Raw genomic sequence first — 27,044 nt, 5'->3', positions numbered from 1 at the left:
TGCTAATGCTCCTAAAAACCAAATAATAACAACAACAACAACAGAAAGCACATGGTTTGTAACAATATTTATTGCAACCAAGAGTTAGCAGAACCCTCAAGGATGATGAGAGGAGGAGCAGTACTGTGTCAGAAAAAATATTGCCATCAGAGACATAGACAGATGGCATAAACTCTGGATCCATTGCTTCTCTGTAGTGGCTTGTCTCTAATAGTATACAGTGTGAAATAGGATTTGTTGGATCACACTACCCAATTTTACTACTTCAAGAACTGCTGCAATCATTCACAACACCATTTTAAACAGGTATGCCCATTACATTCAGAAACATTAGACAAGCAGGACACAACACAACTGTATAGACTAATATAAGACTAAAATAATCATGTCCAAGTGCTGGTTGAAATGGTTATCTCCTATCCAGCATTGAAAGTGTTCTGTAATTTCATGCATTGTTGCCTATTATTTTTTACTTATATCATAGGAAACAAATTATTCTCAATTGTGAAATACCATCTTCCAGCTTGTTGTCAAATTTTTCCAGTTAATAGGCAATTATTTTACTCTTAACACAGTCTGAACTGAAGTATGCATTGCCTGTATTGTGGCCCTCAAGGATGGTCCAACTTCATGGACACTGATAAGCATGACTCTTGAAATTATCCACTTTTTTACCACAGTAAAACACTGATGATGAGACTAAAGATATGCCTGTATTCTAATGTTTACGGCAAGTTCATTTCTATACATTACTAAATGATGGTTATTCCATGTAGATTCTAAAGGAGGTGTTCACATATGGGGATATTTGATTCTCTAATACTTTTTTGTAGGCAGTCATGTAAAAACAAAACAATATAATGAAAAATATCAAATAGCAATGAATATACTCTCCCTTTCTGAGTTATTTAGATAGGCACTCACATTTATGATTCTTGGCAATCTATCTGGTAGCATACAATGATAGGGATTTCAAAAGGCAAAACTGAATGAAACTCAGTTTTGCTTTTCAAAGGAGGAAAATTACTGCAATTAAAATGCTTTTACCATTTTAATTAGTAAGCATTGTTCACAATTATCCACCCACCCACCCACCCACCACACACCACACACACACACACACACACACACACACACACACACACACACACACACACACACACACACACACACACACACACACACACACACACAATACTCTCAAAAGTACTTGGACATTAGTGCTGTTTTAAGAAATGGAAGTTTATTTTAAAATTATGGCCTTATGGAAAACACGTGATCAATTTACTGTAATAAACCACCACCAAAATTTGTTCTGCTTCTCCTTCAAAGCAGCAAAACAAAATATAAATATTGATGGCTTATCACCACTTGCATACTGCAGAGAATCTTGAATTTAAAATTAAAATTAAATCCAGATCTATGGATTTAGATCAGGAATCTGTACTGGCCACTTGAATAAATGAATTAAAAGTGTTTTAATCAATTAAATTTAATTTTATATATTTTATTATTAAATATAAACACCCCAATAAACATATCCCTATTGGTAATTATAATTTTATAGATTAAAGTATTCTTCAACAACAAAACAAAGTGTTCACTTTCATTATCCAAAAACTTTTTTTTTAAATCATGCTAGTAACATGTATATTAAATATGTTGAACTAATATGATGCATAACAATTATTCCATATTAGTTTTAATAATATAAATAATATCAAAAAGTAAAGAGGCATTAAAAAAAAATCCTGGTTTGTCATTCATAAATAATGAATCCTTTGCAAATATTTTTCACCTATAAGAATTTCTTTTTTATGATTCACTCTGAATGAGAATAGTTTCATACATCTTAAATTACTACAAAACAATGGAAAACTATAGAACTGACTAATCTGTAGATATCCAACTGTTTAAAGAAGTACACATACCTGACTAAGTTTGCTTTATCAAACAGCAGTACTAATAAGTGTTCAACAAGCAAGTGAAAGTGCTTATTTCCCATCATGCCTTTAATATCCAAAGCTACACCTAAACCACAAAGTCCACTAATTTGAAGCTGGTCCATTTCACTTGATAATACAGAAAAACACAGTGCTAACAGAGACTCACTGTAATTAGGAATGGGATAGGTATCTAAAAATAAGCACAAGAATTTATATATTAAAACCTAGAGAGTTAAATGATTGTGTGATATATTCTAATTGCACAATCAGAATTTTTTTTAACACCCTTTAATTATTAAATTACTATATACCAGGTATGAAATTTCAGTTGTTGCTTAGCTTAGCTATGGAGATGTAACTATATGTGGTGGGAAAGATTTAAAACATTTTCTGAATGAAAATGTTTTGTTGCTATCCTTTATTTGTATGAAAGCTGGGAAGAGAGAGAGAGAGAGAGAGAGAGAGAGAGAGAGAGAGAGAGAGAGAGAGAGAGAGAGAGAGAGAGAGAGAGATCTATCCTAACTGTAATATTAAAAAAGTTCCTTTTTTAATTCCCAATAGATTTCATCACACTAATGTCACTATAGCTGTTGTACAGACACCTGGTTTACTGATTTTTTTTTATTTTTTATTATCAGATTTCCTTCAAAATATGCAAACTCTTTGTTCAATATTAGCATTTATTTCAAAAATGTGAGTGTACTACACAATTTCTATGTGATGCACTCACATGTCTATTTCCAGTGTCTAATTTACAGGCAGCTATTTCACTGAGGCATAGCCGAGTGGGAGTGCAGTAGCACACTGCTCTTTGAGTAGACTGGGGTTCAAGCCCTCTGACTGCTAAATACGGTCAATCTGCCAACCTGCACTGGATCAGCGTGGCAGATTACGGCCCATTTCCCTCAACATGAGGAGGAGGCTTCCATCCTGCAGTGGGTCGATAATGGCTGCAGTTTATTCCATTGAGACTATAAATATTATTAAGGACTTACAAGTTATTCATCAATTCAACTTTAATTCTCTCACCTAATAAGTGTGTTATCTCTTAGACCTCTGTGATTCCAGAACTTGCCACAAGCCTTCCAGTCTTCTGTCTTTAAGTGATAACGTGATTATTATCCTCTAAAAGAAATTACTACTTCCCATGTGGTTGTTGTTCTTTAGGGATTTTTGGAGCAAAAGCTATTTTGGCTATAATGAAACTTATTTTGCACTCAGCACATTCAAGTTTATATTAGAAGTGATTCTTGAGATTTGCTAATTTAAGGAAAGTAAAAATGTCATTAATATTGGAATTATTTCCTAAAATTGTCTGTAAAGTTAAGAGTCTTGTGACAGTACATGTGATTGAAAAACTGTTTGTTGAGCGTTATGATAAAGTAGACACAGTTCAGAAAACTCCACATCTGCTCATATTTTAACTCCCAGATCCCTTTCCTCCTACACTGTTTTTAATTCAACTCCACCAAGTGTATAATTTATTTGTGGGTTGCTATTCCCCAAGTGTAAGACCTTGCATTTAGATGCATTAAAACATAGCTGCCACTTCTCTGACCATTTTTGAAGTCTGTCCAAGTCATCCTGAAGGGGCACTGATCATTAACAGCTCTGCTAATCTTTACATCATCTGCAAAATTTTGACATCACACCTTCTATCCCTTTGGCAATGTCATTTATGAAAATAAGAAACACCAGTGGTACAAGAACCGATCATTGAGGGACTCCACTCCTGATGTTACAATTACAAGAAATATTTGGCAAAAGATGCTAAGAAAAACAGCAAGGATTTCTTTACTTATATAAACTCTAAAAGGAAGGGGATGAATCTGATTGGTCCACTTGATATCGACGGTTCCACTGTTGATGATCCTGCTCAGATAGCGAACAAACTGAATGAGTATTTTACATCTACATTCACACATGAGGAGTTATTAAGGTTTGAAAATGGAAGAAGGTTATCAAATTATAGCAGGGTGCTTAATGATTTTGTAATAACTGAGAGCAAAGTGGAGGAGAAATTGTTGAAGTTAAACATAAGAAAGGCACCTGGGGTGGATGGGATCTATCCAGTTATATTAAAGGAGGCAGCAAAGCAACTAAGCAAACACTTAGCCATAATTATGAGAGCATCCTTGGACTCAGGGGAGGTCCCCACGGACTGGAGATGTGCAAATGTATCCCCAATTCACAAAGGGGGGATCGTTTAACTTCTGTTCCGGGTAAAATAATGGAGTCACTGGTTAAAGATGCATTGTAGGATCATCTAGACAAGACTGCAGCAATAATTCAGACACAGCATGGGTTTGTTAAGGGAAAGTCTTGTCTGACAAATTTGATAGGATATTATGATGTGGTTACAAAGGAACTGGATGCAAAAAATAATTTTGATATCATATATTTGGATTTCAGGAAAGCTTTTGACACTGTTGCGCATGGAAGACTATTGTACAAATTGGAGCAGAATGGTATTAAGAGTAAGTTGCTACAATGGATAAAAGGATGGTTGAGTGGGAGAAGACAGAGGGTGGTAATTAATGGGTGCTGCTCTTCGAGGACTAATGTTATTAGTGGAGTCCCACAGGGTTCGGTGTTGGGTCCTGTTGTTTTGTATATTTATCAATGATATTGATGAAGGTATATCAGGCTTAGTGTCGAAGTTTGCAGATGATACAAAGGTTGGCAGGGTTGTTAATGACAGTAATGGCAGTGTGCTACTGCAACAGGATCTAGATAATTTGGGCAGATGGGCTAAGAAGTGGCAACTGAAGTTTAACCTTGACAAATGTTAGACCACACTTGGAATACTGTGTTCAGGTATGGAGACCGCACCTAAAGAAAGACATCGAGCTTCTTGAAAGGGTGCAAAGACGGGTAACTCGCCTGGTGAGATCGGCAAAAGGGTGTCCTTATAAAGAAAGACTGAATATGTGGGTTGCAGAGTTTGGAAACTAGACACCTTAGAGGAGATTTGATTGAGTCTTTTTTTTTTTTTTTTTTATTAATTATTATTATTTATTATTTAAATTTTTTTTTTTGTTTTTATCATTGTTTTGTTGGTATTTTTTATTTTATTTTATTTTTTTTTGGCTGGTGCAGCATAAGCCATAGACTTTCTTGCACCATGCGGCCATTACTAATACTAATACTAAATGCAAAGTACTGCATATGGGCAGAAGTAACCCCAGAGAAACGTACCCACTGTGTGGTACTACACTTGGTAGAAAATGAAAAAGACCTGGGAGTAATTGTGCAGTCAGATATGAAGTTTTCTGAGCAATGTAGACAGGCTGCCAGGGCAGGTAATGGGGTTTTGTCAATGATATATAAGAATTTTGCTAGCAGGGAAAAGGAGGTGATTGTCCTGTATAAGAAAATGGTCAGGCCATTGCCTTATACAGGACATATACCTTGAGTACTGCGTACAGGTCTGGAGGCCTCATTTTAGGAAGGATGTAGATCTGCTTGAACGTGTACAGAGAAGGGCAACAAGATTGGTGAGGGGAATGAAAGGATCCTCTTACCAAGAGAGGCTTAAGTTCTGCAAATTGCAGTGGCTGGAGACTAGGCACCTACACGGTGATCTGATTGAGGTGTATAAGGCCTTTAATGGGTTGAGCCCGCTGAATTCTGATGGGATCCTTCCACTTATTCAGATTACGAACCTAAGGGAGCATAAATTCAAATTAAGAAAAGACAGATGTAGAATAGATGTGCGGAAATTTGCCTTTAGCCAGTGGGTGGTTAATTACTGGAACAACCTTCCATCTGTCATTGTGGAAGTTGATATGTTAGATAAATTTAAGGAGGAACTGGACAGGAATTTGGAGGGAATGGTGTGATTCTTTTTTTTGGCTGATGCTGCATAAGCTCATACACTTGCTTTCTTGCATCACATAGCACTACTACTACTACTACACCAATCTAAAGAAGATCACAACCCTCTGCCTTCTGCCCTGCAGCCACCCAGCAATCCATCTTAGAAACTTACCAGTAATCCCAACATATGCAAGTTTATACAGTAACCTCTCATCAGGGACTGAGTCAAATGCTCTGCTAAAATCCAAATAAACTATGCCGAAAGAGTCACTGCCTCTAAGTTTTTTCCTACCACTGAAGTTAGACTAACCAGTCTGTAGTTACCAACTTCACTCCTAAAACCACTTTTATTTATTGGTGATACATTGGCACTTCTTCAATCCAAAGGTATCTCCCCCAAGTCCAATTGTTCCTTCGTAATTAACCTTAATGGTTCAACACACTCCCTTGTGCTCTCCCTCAAAACTACAGGGTATATGCCATCAACTCCAGGAACCTTACTTTTATGCTCAAAAGTTTTTCTAATAAACAATCATCTGTAATTACGACATCACTAATTTCACATCGCTTAGCCTCATTCATAGAGCCTCTTCTCAGCACAAGTTAGTTAGTTAGTTAGTTAGTTAGTTGAGTTTTATTGGCGCATCAGCAACTTAGGCTATAATGCACCAAAACAATTAGTAATACATTCAGTGACCTAATGAATTAGGTCACTATGTCAGAGTATAAAACAATTATAAACTGTAAAAGACAAATATCTGTAAAAAAGTAACAGTAGTAAATCTTAAGATATTAAGATTTTTTTAAATATGAGTAAAAAGGTTTACTGTTTTTAGGAAACTAAAAATAGCAGACACATTGTCATTGTCGGATAAAATCTGACTGAGTGTATACGGCTCAGTCAGATGGTTAAAAGCGGTAAAACGAGCATTTCTAAAATTGGTACAGTCACATAAAATATGTTTAAAGGATAAAATGGTGTCGCACTGCTCGCACATAGGAGGGTCATCAGCCCTCAGCAAAAAGGAGTGTGTAATATGACAGTGTCCTATGCGGAGCCGAGCAAGAACAACTTCCTCTTTGCGATCCCTGCGTAAGCTGGACCGCCAAGGATGGATCATAGGCTTAATTTGACATAGTTTGTTTGTAGTAATCAGTCGATGCCACGAATCTTGCCACTGAGATTGTAAGTTACTATGGATCACTTGCCTGTAGTCTGTATAGGGGACTAACAGGTCAAGATTATCCGTCAGGGCTGCTGATTTGGCTGCAGTGTCAGCCAAATCATTTTCTCTAATCCCGATGTGACTGGGGATCCAGCAGAAGCGGATATCGAATCCACTTTCATAGAGGCTGTATATTATCTGCTGGATTCGGGACAGGGTTGGATGATTAGTGTGTGACATCGCTGATAAAGCCTGTAGTGCACTCATTGAGTCGGCATATATAATACACCGTGGGTAACGGTGTTTTCTTATGTGATCTAGAGCTAACTCTATGGCATACAGATCTGCAGTGTAAATGCTGCAGTCAAGGGGTATCTGCTCTGATATGGTATTATTTGGAAAGACAGCAGCAGATCCCACATACGATTCTGACTTCCGAGCCGTCTGTGTAAACTGGCAAGAAGTCAGAATGTTCTGCACGGTGTTGTGAATAGAGCTGAAGGTAGACTGAAATTGGAGTATTCGACTTCGTCGCAATCTTGAGCGAGAAGTCACGTGCTGGTGTTTGTGCATGCCAGGGTGGAATGGGTTCCTTTGGTGATCGAGCGACCTTGTCTACCGAGATGTTAAGCTCATTGAGTAGCTCTTGAACACGAATGCCGAATGGGCGATTAGCGGACCGTCGTGTGTTGTAGAGATTTTCCCATCGTGTCTCGAAAACGGATGTCCACGTGGGATGGTCCGGCAGGGACTTCAGCTTGAAGGCATATTGTAGAGAACTGCATTCGTCGAAGCGACAAGGATGGTTCGTTTGTTTCGACATACAGACTTTGGACAGGTGACGTTCTGAATGCACCAGTAGCAATACGAATGGCTTGATGATGGATGGGGTCAAGCCAACGAACAGCGCTATTTCTGGCAGATGCATATACCTGAGACCCATAATCTAATTTTGAGCGTACAAGTGCACGGTACAGACGTAGAAGAGTGCACCGGTCTGCACCCCAAGAGGTAGAAGAGAAAGAGCGGAGGATGTTAAGCCCTCTCGTGCACTTTGTGCAAAGCTGACGAATGTGTTGGACAAATGTCAGCTTTTTGTCAAAAATGAGTCCCAGGAATTTCGCCTCTGATACAATTGGAATGGTGCTTTGTCCAAGTCGTAATTCAGGCTCAGGGTGGAGGTTACGTTTGCGACAAAAATGTACGCAAACGGTCTTCTCCGGTGAGAACCTGAAACCATTGGCCATGGCCCAGGAGTTAAGACGGTCAATAGCTTGTTGTAGTTGTCTCTCAATAACCCTCATATTGCATGATTGAGAGAATATGCTGAAGTCATCGACGTAGAGTGCACTGTTTATAGTTGGAGGAAGTTGTTCAGAAATAGAATTTATTTTAATGGCAAAAAGCGTGACACTTAAGACAGATCCTTGTGGTACCCCCTCCTCTTGGCAAAAGGGCCGCGAAAGGGAGGATCCTACACGAACTTGGAAATAATGGCAGGATAAAAAATTTTTAATAAAAATTGGAAGGTGGCCTCTTAGACCAAGGTTGTAAAGGTCTTTTAAAATACCAAATCTCCAAGTTGTGTCGTACGCTTTTTCCATGTCAAAGAAGATGGACACCAAATGTTCTCTTTTTAGGAAAGCATCTCGGATAGATGTTTCCAGTCTAATTAAGTGGTCCAGTGTGGACCTGTTTCTTCGGAAGCCGCACTGAAAGCGGGAGAGAAGGTCGTTCGATTCTAAATACCATAAGAGACGAGCATTGACCATTCTCTCCAATATTTTGCACAGACAGCTGGTCAGAGCAATGGGACGATAGTTTTTTGGACATGTAGGATCCTTTCCTGGCTTAGCAAAAGCAAGAATAGTTGCCTTGCGCCAAGTATCCGGAAAATGCTCTTCAAGGAAGATTCTGTTGTACAGGAAGAGCACATGGTCCATGGATTCTGGTGAAAGATGGTTGATCATTTCATAATGGATGTTGTCTGGTCCAGCAGCTGTAGCCTTTGTATGGGCGAGTGCTGTTTTCAGCTCATTGATATTAAATGGCCCATTGTATGGGTGGGAACCCTTTGATGTGAATTTAAGGGCCTGTTTTTCAATGTTGTGCTTTAAGACCAGAAACTCTGGGGAGTAAGATGATGTTAGAAAAAGTTTCCCCAAGAGCATTGGCTATTGCAGTAGAGTCTGCAATAGTACATCCATTATATTCAAGGACCAATGAGGGGTGTGCTGTGTATTTTCCCTTCATTTTCCGGATTTTTTCCCAGACCACCTTAGTACTGGTCGTCTGGGTAATGGATGATGTGAAACGGATCCACGATTCCCTTTGACTCTGACGGCGGATGTAGCGTGCTTTGGCTCGGGCACGTTTAAAGGCTAATAGATTGACTGTGGCAGGATATCTTCGAAATATCCCCCAAGCCTTGTTTTGAGCCTTTTTAGCTGCTGTGCATTCTGGATTCCACCATGGCTTTGGAAATGGAGGAAACTGGGTGGATGTTTTTGGAATTGTGGTTGCAGCTGCATGGACAATATTTTCTGTTATGTACGTAACTGCATCATTGATAGGCTCCTGACTGACTGCAGAGTTGTCAAACTTTGCCAGGTGTTGAAAGGCACTCCAGTCAGCCTGATCAAACTTCCACCGCGGTAACCTGACAGGAAGACAAGGTCTCCCAGTAATTAAGGTGGTTATCACGGGGAAGTGATCACTTCCATACAGGTTCCCTTCTACCTCCCAGGTAAGTGAAGAGAGAAAAGAAGGCGAGTTGATAGAGAGATCAATAGCAGAATACGTACGGGTAGGCATGTGGAAAAAGGTGTTTGTTCCCACATTAAGAAGGCAGAGGTTATTGTCAATGAGCATACGCTCTATGACTCGTCCCCTTCTATTAATGCTAGCACTACCCCACAGGGTGTTATGTCCATTAAAGTCCCCAAGAAGTAAGAAAGGGGGTGGCAACTGCATTACGAGATCATCAAGGTCTTTCTGACAGATGTCAGTACCAGGTGGCAAATATATAGAGCAAACGGTTAGTAAAAACCCCACTGTTATTCGAATTGCTACTGCCTCTATGCTGGTGGTAAGTTGCAGATGCTGAAAAGGGGTATGGTTGCCCACAAGGATTGCGACTCCTCCATGAGCGGGGCCATCCCCAGTTCTATCCTTGCGAATGACAGTAACATTGTGCATCCTGGGGTCATCATTTGCCCTTAGGTAAGTCTCCTGTATGCAAAAGCAAGATGGTTTGTGCTTTTGCAGGAGTGCCTTGATGTCTTCTGCATTTTGCCGGAATCCACGGCAATTCCATTGTAGGAATTTAGCCATTATTTTGGCTTGGTGGGTCCATCAGGCGGCTTCCGAGGTGCTGAGGGCTTACTTTTATCAGTCTTGGGTTTATCTTTTTTGGGGAAAAATGGACGCTGTCCCGTGTCCATTTCCTCCTCCGCAAAGAGTTCCAAGACTGAATCTTCGGGTACCTCCTTCTGCTCGACATCCATCTTTTCTTGGGTACTAGGGGGCACTTCCCCTTTTTTATTCTTTTCTTTCATAGTTACCTTTGTTACTTGTGGAGCATTAGGAGGTACCGATATAGGAGTGGCAGCTGATTGGTCCTTCTGCGCAGGTTTTGAGAACTTAAAAGGTAACGCGCGATGGGAGTGAAAGACTCCTTTGGAGGAATGGTCATGTCCATCTGAGTTCCGACGGAACATCTCCCTGCTACCTTCTGGGCGTAGGTAGGTTTCTTGATATTCAGGGGTTTGACCGATTTCCTTGCCTCCTGGTATGATATATTTAGCTCTGCCTTCAGCCGTTGAATTTCTTTTTCTTCTTTCCACCTCTGGCATGCTTGTGAATAGGCCGGGTGTTCGCCTTCACAGTTAATACAGGTGGGTTTTGCGGCTGAACATGCTGTTGTTTCGTGGTCCTTTGCACCGCATCGAGCGCATGCAAGGACTCCACGGCAGGCCATTTGAGAATGTCCATACTTCTGGCATTTAAAACACCGTAAAGGGTTCGGAACGTATGGACGCACTGAACAGTTGATATATCCAGCTTTAATCTCGTCAGGAGGTTTAGGAGAGTTAAAAGTCAGGATAACGCTCCTGGTTTTAACAATTTTTCCATCCCTTCGCGCAGTAATTCTCTTGACGGCAATGACTCCCTGTGGTTTTAATTCGGAGCAGATTTCCTCCTCGGTTACGTTGAGAAGGTCCCACTCCGAAATGACACCTCTCGATGAATTGAGTGTTCTGTGTGGTGTCACTGTTATAGGGATTCCTCCGATTGATGTTGTTCGGAGGAGATGTTCGGATTGCCTGTCATTTTTAGTTTCAATTAAGAGGTCTCCAGAACGAAGCCTCTTAACTGATTTGGGTGAACCTGCTAACCCATCTAACCCTTTTTGAATGAAAAAGGGCGACATTTTACCAATCGGTGTCTCATTGGTAGAATGCATGATTAAGAACCTTGGGACTGGCCCTGATGGTAATTTGGTTCGCTGCCTCTTTTTAGCAATAATGCTATCTGCTTCACTGTCTAAATTTTCAGATAGGGACCGGGTTGGGGCCCCCGAAGGAGTAAGTTTATCAGGATTCATAGAGGTTTTTTATTTGTTCAGTGCCCGGGCTCCCCACCCACCACAGAGCCCAAAGGAACGCCCACTACCCGGCATGCAATAAATGCGCTCGGGAGTGGGACGCCAGGGCTACCCACACACTATACCCGCACCACCGCCAGCCTGAATCCTGTCCCTCGGACCATGAGGGTAGGGGCGTGGCATTGACACGGTTGACCCTCGCAGGCGAGCCTACTAGCCGATTGATCCTAGCCGGGCCTTCCAGGACCACCCGTCTTGTCGAAGCAGGGGCCAAAGTGGTGTATTGAAGCTGGGCCCCTCAACCACCAGGATCCCCCTTTCCGAATTTCCATGGGTCGCAGCGCACGGCAAACACGCCGGATTCCATTGATGTAAGCCTGGAACCTGGGCTGTGGGCGTTGGATCCCAGTGATGCTAGTCTGGAAGTCCAGCAGCGTCACTGGGAGGTCTCCTCACCACATACAGGTGCCCACGTCGAGGGGGTCTCAGCACAAAGTGTCTTGTCAGTAAAGACAGATGTAAAGTACCTGTTCAATTCATTCACAACACCAGCTGGGTTGTCTAAGCCTTTTCCACACCCAGTGCATAAGGGCCTGATTTGCTTTTATCTTCCTTGTATTCACATACAGGAAAAATTTGTTAGTATTAGTATTAATATTAGTAGAGGCATATGATGCAAGAAAGCAAGCTTATGCAGCATCAGCCAAAAAAAAAAAAAAAAAAAAAACCCACTTCCACTTCACCCCTCTGTTCGTTCAAAATACCTGTCCAGCTGAGCCTTAAACTTATTTAGGCTATCAACCTCCACCACAAGGGATGGCAGTCTGTTCCAACAACCAACCACCCGCTGGCTAAAGGCAAATTTCCGCACGTCTATCCTACATCTGTCTTTCCTCAATTTGAATTTATGCCGTCTCAGGTGATTTTTCTGAGCTAGAGGAAGAATCCCATCAGCATTGAGCACGCTTAAACCATTCAAGGCTTTATACACCTCTATCAGATCACCTCGCTGGTGCCTAGTCTCCAGACACTGTAATTTGCAAAACTTAAGCCTTTCTTCGTAAGAGCACCCCTTTGTTCCATTCACTAATCTTGTTGCCCTTCTCTGTACTCGTTCCAGCAGCTCTACATCCTTCTTGAAATGAGGCCTCCAGACCTGTATACAGTACTCTAGGTGTGGCCTGACCATTGCCTTATACAATGGAATAATCACCTCCTTATCCCTGCTGGAAAAATTCCTGGATATCATTGACAATACTCCATGAGCTACTCTTGCCTCCTCGTCTGCACTGCTCAGAGAACTTCATATCTGCCTGCACAATCACCCCCAAGTCCCTTTCATTCTCTACCACTGTCAGTGTAGTACCACAGAGTTGATACGTTGCTCTGGGGTTGCTGTTTCCCATGTGTAGTACTTTACATTTGTCAATGTTAAACTTCATTTGCCACCTCTCAGCCCATCTGCTCAACCTTTCCAGATCCTGTTGCAGCAGCATAGTGTCAGTAGTGTCCTTGACAACCCTGCCAACCTTTGTATCATCTGCAAACTTGGACATTAAGCTTGATATACCATCATCAATATCATTTATAAATACAGAAAACAATAATGGACCCAACACTGAGCCCTGAGGGACTCCACTAATAACATTAGTCCACGATGAGCAGTGTCCATTGATTACCACTCTCTGTCTTCTCCCCCTCAACCACCCCTTTATCCATAGCAGCAATTTGCCTCCAATGTCACACTGCTCCAATTTGTGTAGCAGTCTTCCATGTGCAACAGTATCAAAAGCCTTTCTAAGATCCAAGTATATAATATCAAAGTTATTCCCTGCATCCAGTTCTTTTGTGACTGCATCATAGTATCCAATCAAGTTGGTCAGGCAAGACTTCCCCTTAACAAAACCATGCTGTGTCTGAGCTATAACTGAAGTCTTGTCTAAATGATCCTGCAGTGCTTCTTTAACCAGTGCCTCCATTAATTTTCCTGGAACAGAAGTTAAGCTCACAGGTCTATAATTACTTGTGTCAGCCTTTGATCCTCCTTTGTGAATTGGGGTCACATTTGCACATTTCCAGTCTATGGGTACCTCCCCTGAGTCCAAGGAAGCTCTCATAATTATGGCTAAGGGTTTGCTTACTTCCTTTGCTGCCTCCTTTAATATAATTGGATAGATCCCATCCACCCCGGGTGCCTTTCTTGTGTTTATCTCCAACAGTTTCTCCTCCACTTTACTCCCAGTTATTTCAAGATTCTGTAGCTTACTGCTAGAGTTGAATACACCTCTGGCATTCCCCTTGTTGAATAACTCCTCATGTGTGAATGTCGATGCAAAATATTCATTTAGTTTGTTAGCTACCTGAGCAGGATCATCAACAGTTGACCCATCAATATCAAGTGGACCAATCTGATTCATCCCCTTCCTTCTAGAGTTTACATAAGTAAAGAACTCTTTGCTGTTTTTCTTTGCATCCCTTGCCAAGGATTTCTCGTAATCTGCCTTCGCCTGCCTAACCTCCTTTGTAACTTGGTTGCATATCAACTTGTATCTATCATAGGCTTCTGTGTCATGTGTTAATTTGTATGTATCCCATGCATTTTTCTTCTCTGCCATATGCCTCATTAGTTCATCTGACATCCATTTTGGCCTAAACCTTGAACAATATTTCTTAGTTGGTATGTAAAGCCTAGTAGCTTCCAAGATAAGTTCTTTGAATGCTTCCCATTTTGAATTTGCTGTTGGTAACATCATCAGTTGGTCCCACTGTATAGAATTTAAATACTGTCTCAGTCCATCGTAGTCGCCTTTACTGAAGCAATAACCCTTCCCTTTACCCCTAATGGTAGTTACCTCTTTGAGTAAATCCCACTTCAGCACACTGTGATCACTGCCACCTAGTGGTTCATTTATCTGCAGATTCTTAATGCATGAAGAATCACTGCTGATAATCAAATCAAGAGTATTACTCCCTCTAGTTGCCTCCCGAACATGCGGATGTAGAAAACAATCATCCAATAAATCCACAAAAGCCCTGCTAGTGTGTGAGTAACCAGTCCCCAAATTCCAGTCAATATCTGGGAAATTAAAATCTCCCATTATAAGACTCTCTGATTTACTGGCCCACTCTATTTCCCTGTACAGTTCCTTATTATACTCATCAGAGGCATTAGGCCTATAGCACACTCCTACTCTCAATTTTCCCCATTCTTTGCTCTCTTAGCCAATGCTTTCTCATACACAGCCTTGGCCTCCATGACCTTATTTGTGGTACTATTACCGATCAACTTGTACCTGTTGTAGGCTTCAGTACTTTTCAATGCCCACTAACTGTGCCATGCTATCTTTTGCTGCTCTATTTGACCAGCCAACTCCACAGTCATCCATTTCGGCATCCTCTTCCTGCAATATTTTCGTAAAAGTATGTATGCATTCATGGCTTCTGTGATTTTTGATTAAAAGTATTCCATAATTCAAATGTATTCACCATCCTTGGCAATCTGCCTATTTCACAGATGTCACATATTGTCTTAAACTGTCAAAGTACCCTCTTCGAAGTTAGAACCGATTGCCTTTACCGTTAATTACTGAAACATCTTTCTTCATCTTACAGCTGACGATTGCATGATTACTTCCTGACAATGCTTCCTGTATTTTAAGCCCTGTGATATCATCTGATTTGTTAGTAATGATGATGTCAAGAATATTCGCACCTTTCTCTATACAAATAATAATCATCTAGTTTATTTTAAAAAGTTTTTCCCCATTGTGAGTTTCCCTCCCACTTATTCCAAACAATCTGGGGCAGAATAAAAATTCACAAATATACGTGGTCTCAATTCTAATCTCAACGATGTCCATTTCCACTTGCAGTCTGCCAAACTCCATGCACTTTTTCTGACAGAATCTCAGTTATCGGTTGATTCAACTACTGTTCATCTCAGATGCCCAAATTATACGCTGTATGATTCCTTTCGCCTCAAAGGTGGTACTTGTGCATATGTCCGTTCTGATATTCCCTGTCAGACTTGGCAATTTGGAATTTCCTCTCTTTGATCTTCTCTGGCTTAAAATCTCTATACCACATTGTGTCAAATTCATCTGTTGTCTCTACCGTTCTCCCAACTCCACTAATCACTTGGAGCTCTTTGACTTCCTCTCTTTGCAACTTTACTTTCTCCAGTCCAACTTTCCTAACAGTGAGGTAATTTTCCTTGGTGATTTTAATGTTCACAACTCCAGCTGGCTTCCGTTTTCTAGTCACACTGACCCAGCAGGTCGAGATGCTGAGGCTTTTGCAATTACTAATGACCTAGCACAGATTGTTCATTTACCTACAAGAATACCGGACAATCCTAATCATACAGCCAATACACTTGATCTTTTTCTCACTAACAACCCTTTTAAGTACACGGTTGAAGTGAGAGATGCTTTAGGCACTTCAGATCACAACTTGGTGATTGTCTCTTCTCCAATGGAACCTTTATCTCATGGGTATTCCCAACCTTGTGTTGTTTGGCATTACAAGAATGCAAAATGGGATGACTTGCGAGATTTCTTTTCTTCTTTTCCTTGGTCGGATTACTGTTTCAAAACTTCTGATGTCAATGTTTGCTCAAATCGTGTCAGCGAAATTATTCTTGCAGGAATGGAATCCTTTATCCCACACTCCACTTTAAAATCTCGTCCTTTATCTAAACCTTGATTTTCCAATAAATGTGCTAAGGCTGTTCAAGAGAAGAATGTTGCATATCATAATTGGCTTGTTTCTAATTCTTCAGTTTCATTTTCTGCCTACACCAAAGCTCGCAACAATTGTAAAGCAGTTATTAATCAGTCCAAACTAGAGTTTGAACAGGCTAAGAGTAGAAAACTTGCTTCTTATCCTCATGGTAGTCGAGCATTCTGGTCTCTTGCCAAAGCTATTGGCCGCAACTTTTGCCCATCTCTGCTCCCACCTCTGTCCAAACCAGATGGTTCTGTTGTTACTTCAGTCAAGGATAAAGCTGACCTGCTAGCATCCCATTTTTATTCCAACTCATGTATTAATGATCTTGGTAAAACACTTTCGACAATTCCCGACACGCTCCATTCAATGTCTCCTGTGGTCTTCCGTCAAAAGGATGTCAGAAGAATTTTGACAAATCGTTATGTTAAGAAAGCTCTAGGTTCCGATGGTATTTCTCCACTTGTTCTCAAAACCTGTGCTCCTGAACTTACTCCTATTCTTTGCCGCCTTTTTTTCACTTTATACAGATCACTGTTGAACAAAAGCCGAGAATTAGGGTTGAATTTGAAAGTGTCTGCAATTCTGCCCAGACACGATAGGAGGGAGTATATGATGAGAGCCTTGTCGATCAATTCGGCCCTGGAAAGATTGTGCAAGGCTCAAGGGGTAGAATTTTTTTCAGCCTGGACTGTACTTGTTAACAGGAGAGATTACTTCTACAGGGATGGGATACACTTAAATAGAAAGGGTGCAAGAATATTTGCTGATGCTATCGAGGCAGTGTCAGGTGGGTCGGAAAACTGCTAGCTTGGGGGCAGACAAAGACCAATAGATTGACAGTAGCCACTGGCAGAGGTGAAAGAGATTCTTGCACTGCTTCTATTAGAATGAGCAGAAGCCTGAAAAACAAGATGCATGATATTTCAGAGACTGCTGGGAGCCATTGCGGTACAAGTAAACACATGGGTTGTGTTAGGGTAGCTAAGAATAGAAACAGGTGCAGGTATACTTGCGTGTACACCAATGCTAGGAGTTTAGTAAATAAATTTGATGAATTTGAGGTATTGCTCAAAACATCAAAGGCAGATATTGTTGGGATATCAGAGACGTGGTGTCACACAGATATAAGGGATGCAGAACTGCAATTTGGGGAGTACAACGTCTACAGAAAGGATAGACAGGATAGGAAGGGGGGAGGGGTTATGCTATTAGTTAAGAAACACAAAAACCAAGGAAGTGAAGCCAGTCGACATCGCTGGACAGTGCAGTGTTGAGTCAGTTTGGTGTGACATAAGCATTGGGAGATCAAAATTGAGAGTAGGAGTGTGCTATAGGCCTAATGACTCTGATGAGTATAATAAGAAACTGTACAGGGAAATAGAGTGGACCAGTAAATCAAAGAGTCTTATAATGGGGGATTTTAATTTCCCAGATATTGACTGGAATTTGTGGGTTGGTCACTCACACACTAGCAAGACTTTTGTGGATTTATTGGATGATTGTTTTCTACATCAGCATGTTCGGGAGGCAACTAGAGGGAGTAATACTCTTGATTTGATTATCAGCAGTGATTCTTCATGCATTAAGAATCTGCAGATAAATGAACCACTAGGTGGCAGTGATCACAGTGTGCTGAAGTGGGATTTACTCAAAGAGGTAACTACCATTAGGGGTAAAGGGAAGGGTTATTGCTTCCGTAAAGGCGACTACGATGGACTGAGACAGTATTTAAATTCTATACTGTACAGTGGGACCAACTGATGATGTTACCAACAGCAAATTCAAAATGGGAGGCATTCAAAGAACTTATCTTGGAAGCTACTAGGCTTTACATACCAACTAAGAAATATTGTTCAAGGTTAAGGCCAAAATGGATATCACATGAACTAATGAGGCATATGGCAGAGAAGAAAAATGCATGAGATACTTACAAATTAATACATGACACAGAAGCCTATGATAGATACAAGTTGATATGCAACCAAGTTACAAACGAGGTTAGGCAGGCGAAGGGAGATTACGAGAAATCCTTGGCAAGGGATGCAAAGAAAAACAGCAAAGAGTTCTTTACTTATGTAAACTCTAGAAGGAAGGGGATGAATCAGATTGGTCCACTTGATATTGATGGGTCAACTGTTGATGATCCTGCTCAGGTAGCTAACAAACTAAATGAATATTTTGCATCGACATTCACACATGAGGAGTTATTCAGCGAGGGGAATGCCAGAGGTGTATTCAACTCTAACAGTAAGCTACAGAATCTTGATATAACTGAGAGTAAGGTGGAGGAGAGGTTGTTGAAGATAAACACAAGAAGGGCACCCGGGGGTGGATGGGATCTATCCAGTTATATTAAAGGAGGCAGCAAAGGAAGTAAGCAAGCCTTAGCCATAATTATGAGAGCTTCCTTGGACTCAGGGGAGGTACCCATAGACTGGAAATGTGCAAATGTGATCCCAATTCACAAAGGAGGATCAAAGGCTGACACAAGTAATTATAGACCTGTGAGCTTAACTTCTGTTCCAGGAAAATTAATGGAGGCACTGGTTAAAGAAGCACTGCAGGATCATTTAGACAAGACTTCAGTTATAGCTCGGACACAGCATGGTTTTGTTAAGGGGAAGTCTTGCCTGACCAATTTGATTGGATACTATGATGCAGTCACAAAAGAACTGGATGCAGGGAATAGCTTTGATATTATATACTTGGATCTTAGAAAGGCTTTTGATACTGTTGCACATGGAAGACTGCTACACAAATTGGAGCAGTGTGACATTGGAGGCAAATTGCTGCTATGGATAAAGGGGTGGTTGAGGGGGAGAAGACAGAGTGGTAATCAATGGACACTGCTCATCGTGGAATAATGTTATTAGTGGAGTCCCTCAGGGTTCAGTGTTGGGTCCATTATTGTTTTCTGTATTTATAAATGATATTGATGATAGTATATCAAGCTTAATGTCCAAGTTTGCAGACGATACAAAGGTTGGCAGGGTTGTCAAGGACACTACTGACATTCTGCTACTGCAACAGGACCTGGAAAGGTTGAGCAGATGGGCTGAGAGGTGGCAAATGAAGTTTAACATTGACAAATGTAAAGTACTACACATGGGAAACAGCAACCCCAGAGCAACGTATCAACTCTGTGGTACTACACTGACAGTGGTAGAGAATGAAAGGGACTTGGGGGTGATTGTGCAGGCAGATATGAAGTTCTCTGAGCAGTGCAGACGAGGAGGCAAGAGTAGCTCATGGAGTATTGTCAATGATATCCAGGAATTTTTCCAGCAGGGATAAGGAGGTGATTATTCCATTGTATAAGGCAATGGTCAGGCCACACCTAGAGTACTGTATACAGGTCTGGAGGCCTCATTTCAAGAAGGATGTAGAGCTGCTGGAACGAGTACAGAGAAGGGCAACAAGATTAGTGAATGGAACAAAGGGGTGCTCTTACGAAGAAAGGCTTAAGTTTTGCAAATTACAGTGTCTGGAGACTAGGCACCAGCGAGGTGATCTGATAGAGGTGTATAAAGCCTTGAATGGTTTGAGCATGCTCAATGCTGATGGGATTCTTCCTCTAGCTCAGAAAAATCACCTGAGAGGGCATAAATTCAAATTGATGAAAGACAGATGTAGGATAGACGTGCGGAAATTTGCCTTTAGCCAGCGGGTGGTTGGTTGGTGGAACAGACTTCCATCCCTTGTAGTGGAGGTTGATAGCCTAAATAAGTTTAAGGCTCAGCTGGACAGGTATTTTGAACGAACAGAGGGGTGAAGTGGAAGTGGGTTTTTTTTTTTTTTTTGGCTGATGCTGCATAAGCTTGCTTTCTTGCATCAAATGCCTTTACTAATGCTAATGCTAATGATCTAAAACTTTCTTATTCCAAAGGTGTTTTTCCTTCTGCTTGGAAATTTGCTCATATCCAGCCAGTTCCAAAAAAGAGTGACAAATTCCTCCCATCCAATTATCTTCCCATTGCAATTACTTCTACTCTTTCTAAAGTAATGGAGAAATCAATTAACTGCCAACTCTTAAACTACTTAGAAACCTTCCATCTGATCAACGATCGCCAGTATGGATTTCGTCAGTATTGATCCACTAGTGATATTCTGGCTTGTTACCCATTTATGGACTAATTCAATGGAAAGGTTCGGTGAAACACAAGTAGTTGCTCTTGACATCTCAAAGGCTTCCGATTGTGTTTGGCATAAAGGTCTTCTAAACAAGTTTCCATCTTATGATTTGCCAACTGTTTTTAGTAATTGGTTATCCAGTTTTCTCTCTGATCGCTCACTGAGGGTGATGGTAGAAGGCTCTCTGTCTTCTAACTTTTCCACTAATGCCAGTGTCCCCAAAGGTTCAGTTCTTTCCCCCACCTATATTCCTCTTGTATATTAATGAAATCCTATCCATAGTTTTGCCGATGATAGCACATTGCATTCCTCTTTCCATTTTGAGAAACCTTGTCCTGCTCAATCAGCTTCAACTCGAAAATCTGCTACCAATTCCTGAAATGCTGATCTTCAGGTAATTCTCCAGTGGGGCAAAGACAACTTAGTTGATTTCAACCCTTCTAAAACTCAGTCTTGTCTTATATCTTGCAAAAAGGATTCTTCTGCTCCTATGCTTATCTTTAGTGACACTCCGATTTCTAGGCAAAATGATATATCTCTTTTGGGGATTACTCTGACTTCTAATCTCTCTTGGCACAAGCACATTACAAATATTGCTTCTTCTGCATCTAAAAAACTTGGTTTTCTCTTTCACTCTCGGCGTTACTTTTCTTCCAAACAGCTGCTCACTCTGCATAAATCTCATATCCACCCTGCCATGGAATATTGTTCCCACATCTGGGGTGGTGCTCCCAAAACCTCTCTCAGGCTGCTTGATTCCATTCAAAAGAGGGCAGTTAGGTTAATTAATGATTCATCTCTAACAGAGTCTCTCCACTCGCTGTCTAATAGACATACTATTTCTGCTGCATGCCTCTTCTACTGCTACTTCCGTGGGCACTGTTCTTCTGAATTGGCTTCTATAATTCCCGCTCTCTCTTTCAAAACAGTCCGAACATGTGCCGCCACCAGCCAACATCCATTTACTGTCCAACTTCACACTCACAGAACCAACTTTTCATTTTCCTCGTTTATTCATTCAACTGCCGTTTTCTGGAACAACCTTCCTTCATACGTGTTTCCTGAATATTACAGTCTGCAGAAGTTCAAGTACAATGTCAACAAGTATCTTCTTTCGTCTTCTCAGCCTCCAACCCAAGCACGGTACTAAGTACTTTAGGTTCTAATACCTCTTGTGTTTGGGCTTTACATAAAAAAATCCCCATAATAAGAAATTCACACTTGCTGCACATTCCATCTGATTGTAATGATACTTGTCATATTCTTCACAATCTTCTGGTTTGTAGATTACTCTCACTCTCATTGTTCTTCTGCTTCCGAGTAATTTACAAGTTTCCAACTTCTACTTAATGAAATGTGTGCAACCATCAAAATATAGAGATATTGCTCAAGAGTTAAATAAATGGTACTCCTGGTATGACGTTAGATGAAGAATGGCAAAAATATAAGAGAATTCTTTTTAGTGGATGCTGAAAAAGAGGCATATGGGAGAAAGGTCTGTAAAGAAAGAAAATTCAGAATGCCACGGGGAATCCCAAGAATATATTGTGAAAGAGGCAGTTAGAGATCTTTGTCCTTCTATATAATTTTTAAAACAATTACATTTAAAAATTATTTTTACCAATTTTTTTTTATTAACAACCTATAAAATTTTCTCTTACTATATTAAATTAATACAGCGTATAGTGTAAATTTATTAATATTAGGAAGATGTGTGTGAGAAAGGGACAATGACAACTGATCATAAAGGTGTAGAAGAATTTTTCTAACATAATTCAGGCCACATATGCTACTACAGCTTACATGTAAGTGATAACATTTTTCCATATGCATGGATTACTGCCTCATCAGGAATGTAACACATGCAAGGAAAGTGGTCTTCATTAGATTAAATAAAACTACATGATAATATATATCAAAACTATAAGTGCCATTCTATCTGGATTCATGACTGACCATTAACGCTCAGAAGAAAGGTAACATAATGCTATACAGAAGTGAGTATTGCGATTACATTTGTGACAAATTTTAAAATAAAAACTGTATGTCTTTTCACATTATTATTGCACTAATTAAAAAGTGCCATTTTTGAGTTGTGTCACCTTTCTTCAGAAGGTGGAATATTAATAAAGGCTAATTTCGTACACAAAAGAATCACGATTTTGGTCCTCAAATTGGCTGAACACAAATATTACTGTACAATGGAGATCTCTTAAGTTTAAAGTTTGCGATAGTGATCTGATAAACATAATTAGAACTAAACTTGATCATTTCAGAAAAATATATTAAATATATATTTAAATTATATGAAAAACACTATATTCCATATGAAATTAACATAATTAGTTTATGATCCCTATGTACAGAAAAAAAAATTTCTCAAAACCAGCATATTCAATACACTAATTTTCTGAACCAACTGTGGGATTCTGTTTACAAGTCTGATGAGAAAAGAGTGACCGACTTTGACACATTGGTAACTTTCCATATAATTTAAATATCAACAAGTCATGTGTTGTATTGTTCCCTCAATACATTATATTAAATGTATTTTAGGGATGTTGTGTTAATAGTTAATCTTATAAAAAATTCAAACTTTTAATTTTTGTAAAGAAAGAAAATTCAGAATGCCATGGGGAATCCCAAGAATATATTGTGAAAGAGGCTAAAGAAAATCCTTAGTAAGATTTTGGGAAAATGTTTTGCTGTTTAGTTAAAATTCTGAGAACAAAAGGAAAAGTCATAACTAAGGTAATCAAAAATGAAAATGGGGGAATTTAAAACAAATGAGAAGGATCTTTTAGAAGTATGGAATAAATACTTTAATGATTTGTTGAAGAAAGATGCCCACGACATTAACAAAGAAGAGGGTAAGATTGAAATGAGGAAAATTCACAATTACAGTAATCAGAAAAAAAATTATAAAATAAGCGCTGCCAAATTTCAGAACGGTAACTATTTTTATGAAGTTAAAAAAGTAAACAAAATTTTGAAAGATATGAAATATTGGACATGCAGACCATCATAAAGTGAGCTGTAAAACTGGAAAATATAATTCGCATAAGTGTGATGTCATAATCTAAATAAAGCTATATGGTGTACCACAAAATTAGGTGGTATATCATTTAAAATACCCACCAACAAAAAAAATTCAAAATTTAATAAAATTTGGTAACTTTAGTATTAGTGCACTACCCTACACAAAGTATCTGGACACCCATTTTCATAACTGAGACCACTTATAAGAAAGGTGTATGAGCCAAGCTGACTTCAAGAGGGTGTTATTGTTGGATGTCAGACTGATTGCTTGTCAATTCATGCAACTGCTGATATTTTTTGCTAGAGCTTTCAAATCTAATTTCATCTACATTTTGTTGCTTTCCATACATGTTATTTTTTATGACATTTTCTACCACAAAGACAATATCAAAAATTTTCCTCATTTCAATCTTACCCTCTTCTTTGTTAATGTCTTTCTTCAACAAATCATTAAAGTATTTATTCCATACTTCTAAAAGATCCTTCTTCCTTTGTTTTAAATTTCCCCATTTTCATTTTTGATTACCTTAGTTATAATTTTTTATTTTGTTCTCAGAATTTTAACTAAACAGCAAAACATTTTCCCAAAATCTTACTAAGGATTTTCTTTAGCCTCTTTCACAATATATTCTTGGGATTCCCCATGGCATTCTGAATTTTCTTTCTTTACAGACCTCTCTCCCATATTCCTCTTTTTCAGCATCCACTAAAAATAATTCTCTTAAAGTTTTGCCATTCTTTATCTAAAGAATGGCAAAACGAGTCACAAAAGCCATGAGTACCATTTATTTAACTCTTTAGCAAGATCTCTATATTTTGATGGTTGCACATGTTTATTAAGTAGAAGCTTGAAATTTTTGAAGGCTTCTGAAAATCATATTTTATTTTATAATTAAAAAATTCTAATAACATTATTTGTTTTAGGCCAGAAACACTAAAGCACCTCAAATAACTGATTTTTTTTTTTTTATAGATTTTGTGTTGTGTGTCTGTGTGATGGGTGTTTAATGGCACATAAGCTATAGTGAGCCTTTTAGATTTTGTATTAACTTAATATTAAAATCTAACAAGATGTCAGTATGGAGCTCTAATATTTAACCTGAAATGTACGATAACCTTTCATAAACTACGAAAGAATTTGTTATTCGGGGGGGGGGGGTGAAGAAAGCAAACTTACCTTCTACACCACCAAATCTTTTGGCTACATTTAGTAAAGAGATCAAGACATCTATAATCATCCTTTGCTTTTCAAACTAAAAAAAAAAATCTACATTAGCTCCATGGAGCCTAAGGTGGATCCGTGAATAAAGTCATGTGAAATGAAAAAATACAATTTAAGATTAATAAAATCAGTTTTATTTTATTGTATTTTCATTTACAATCAATAACAAAGGTTTGTGGTAACTAAAGTAGGATACATAGTTGAAACAATTTAAACTATTAACATTGCAATTGAAGACCAAGTTGATACATGATTGACCACGCGTAGGAGATTTTGTAGGATCTGATGCGAGTTTAAGATCGAATGTTGATTCCATGAAGTCAAGAAATGTGTTTGTGTTTCAACGTTATATTTGTGATTTTATTGAAATCTTTGAACACGTTTAGTTGATGTAACTTTCAGCATCGTCACAACTTAACTAAATGAAACACAACCGCACTGCTTGACCAATGCGAAGTAACTGAGCAAAGGATCTTCAGAACAAATGACATCAGCCCACTGACACTTGACAACTCTGCTTCATACTGCTTTAAACTGGTTCAAACAGGTTATGGGTGGATAGGCCAAAAACACAACCGCACTGTTCAACAATGCGAAGTAACTGAACAAAGTAGTTACTTTAACGAGTTGTTCAACTCTCGAAAACTAAAAACCCGATTTGAAATCTAGTTATATATCCTTGTAGAGCTCTCAAAGGGCAACAATTTTGTTGCTTACTGCTTTTATCTAACATTTATAGTTTTCAAGATATTGTGAAAACAAACTTGAAAATGCTCGAATTTTTCAACTCTCTCAAATTTGCATCGCTATTACTTGGGAACCATAAGAGCTACATCAAAACTATTTATAGATGTAAAAACTACATTTCCTACCGAACAATTTTTGTCACTTACTGTTATGTCTATCTATCATAGTTTAGAAGATTGAGAGTGAAAGTAACCAAGGTGCAAAGGCAAATGACCAAAATGTGAACTTTTTAGTTTTTTTGAAAAAAATTATATTAAATATCAAAATTTCTAATTTTTTCTTGCATATTCATTGATGGCATTATATACCCGATAAAATAAGTATAAATTGTTTATACTATTGTCTATTAGTTTTGGAGATATAACAGCGGTTAGACGTTTCACTTTTCGTGACAGCCTGAGAGCCGTAGTGTATCCCCAGCATAGACATTATTCACGTCAAAAAAAAAAAAAAAAAAAAAAAATACACACATTTAAAACTAAAAAATATATATAAATAGTGTAACTTTTAAATGATAAACACTGCTATTTTCAAAATCAGTGCATTTGGTTGACGAGATAACAAAAGTACCAAAAACTAATACATTCCATTCCATATTTTTATCTGAATTTATAAATAAAGATAGAAAAGGAGATAGGCAGACAGGTAGATGGATATAAAATGAAGTAGTTTAACCAGTCTAACTTACCAGAGATCAAAGTTTAAAAACTGACAGCCTTCATATGTAATAACATTGTAATTTAGTAGATCAATTATTTTTATTGTTCATTTTAATTACTCATGGTGTTTCTAGAAGATATGATTGAGGTGTTTAAAGTTTTGAATGGACTGAGTAAGCTCAATGCTGATGGAATCCTCCTTTCTCAGATTACAAATGAGGGGACATATAATCAAAACGAGAAAGAATAGTGTTGAAGGGTAGATGTGAGAAAATTTGCCTTCAGCCAGCAGGTGGCTGATTGTTGGAACAAATTCTCTTTTGACGTAGAAAAGGTGGGTAGTTTGAATAAATTCAAGGAAAGAACTAGACAAAGTGTTAGAAGGGATGGACAGGTTAAATGGGGACCACTGGCTTTTTTTTTTTTTTTTTTTGCTAATGCTGTATAAGCTTGTTTTCTTGCATCACTTGATGTTACTAATACTCATTGATTTATAATCTGTTTCCAATCTCAGTGGACGGAACAACTTTCTGGCAAAAAATATTTTAAAATTTAAAACAGTAACAGCATTTATGATAAATCACATCCTTTTTTTTTAACACATACAATTTTTGGTGAATTAGTTTTAGTGTACTGGAACACGCAAGTATAAGTTTTACTTATACTTGTGTGTTCTTATACTTATACTTTGTTAATTCAAAGTTCAAGAAACCAAAATATATCAATTTTGATTTAAACAGGTCCAAAGTATCTATACAAGATAAGAAAGTCAAGATTAATCAAGAGAAATTTTGTCAGACAATCTTATTAATAGTGTACAGAATTTCACAATTCACATTTAAAACATTAGGAATCTTTTAATTTTGTTGTGGCAGGCAATTCATGCCAATAATCTACAACATGCTGCCCAAAAGTAAAATTCATGAAATCTCACCTCTTGTTATTCCCAAAAAATTTTGTAGTTGTGCTCCTTGGTTCTTT

The 27,044-nt window shown here is 38.8% G+C and overlaps 1 protein-coding gene across 1 annotated transcript in view; it reads right to left on the bottom strand.

The window, feature by feature from the left end:
* The window catches only part of Mms19 (MMS19 nucleotide excision repair protein), a 180,965-nt gene that overhangs the window by 69,179 nt on the left and 84,742 nt on the right, over positions 1–27,044 (bottom strand). Inside the window, exons 13-15 of the mRNA XM_090384395.1 lie at positions 24,613–24,688; positions 1,932–2,136; positions 1,799–1,827 (exon numbers count right to left, since the gene is read on the bottom strand). Of these exons, the coding sequence (XP_090240521.1) occupies positions 1,799–1,827; positions 1,932–2,136; positions 24,613–24,688 (310 nt within the window). The remainder of the gene's footprint in view (positions 1–1,798; positions 1,828–1,931; positions 2,137–24,612; positions 24,689–27,044) is intronic.

The sequence above is a fragment of the Mastigoproctus giganteus genome, chromosome 11 (genome assembly GCF_048544385.1).
Source record: "Mastigoproctus giganteus isolate SK-2022 chromosome 11, ASM4854438v1, whole genome shotgun sequence".
NCBI classification, from domain to species: Eukaryota; Metazoa; Arthropoda; class Arachnida; order Uropygi; family Thelyphonidae; genus Mastigoproctus; species Mastigoproctus giganteus.
Note: the sequence above shows the minus strand (reverse complement) of the source record. Positions and strands in the feature narration are given on the sequence as shown.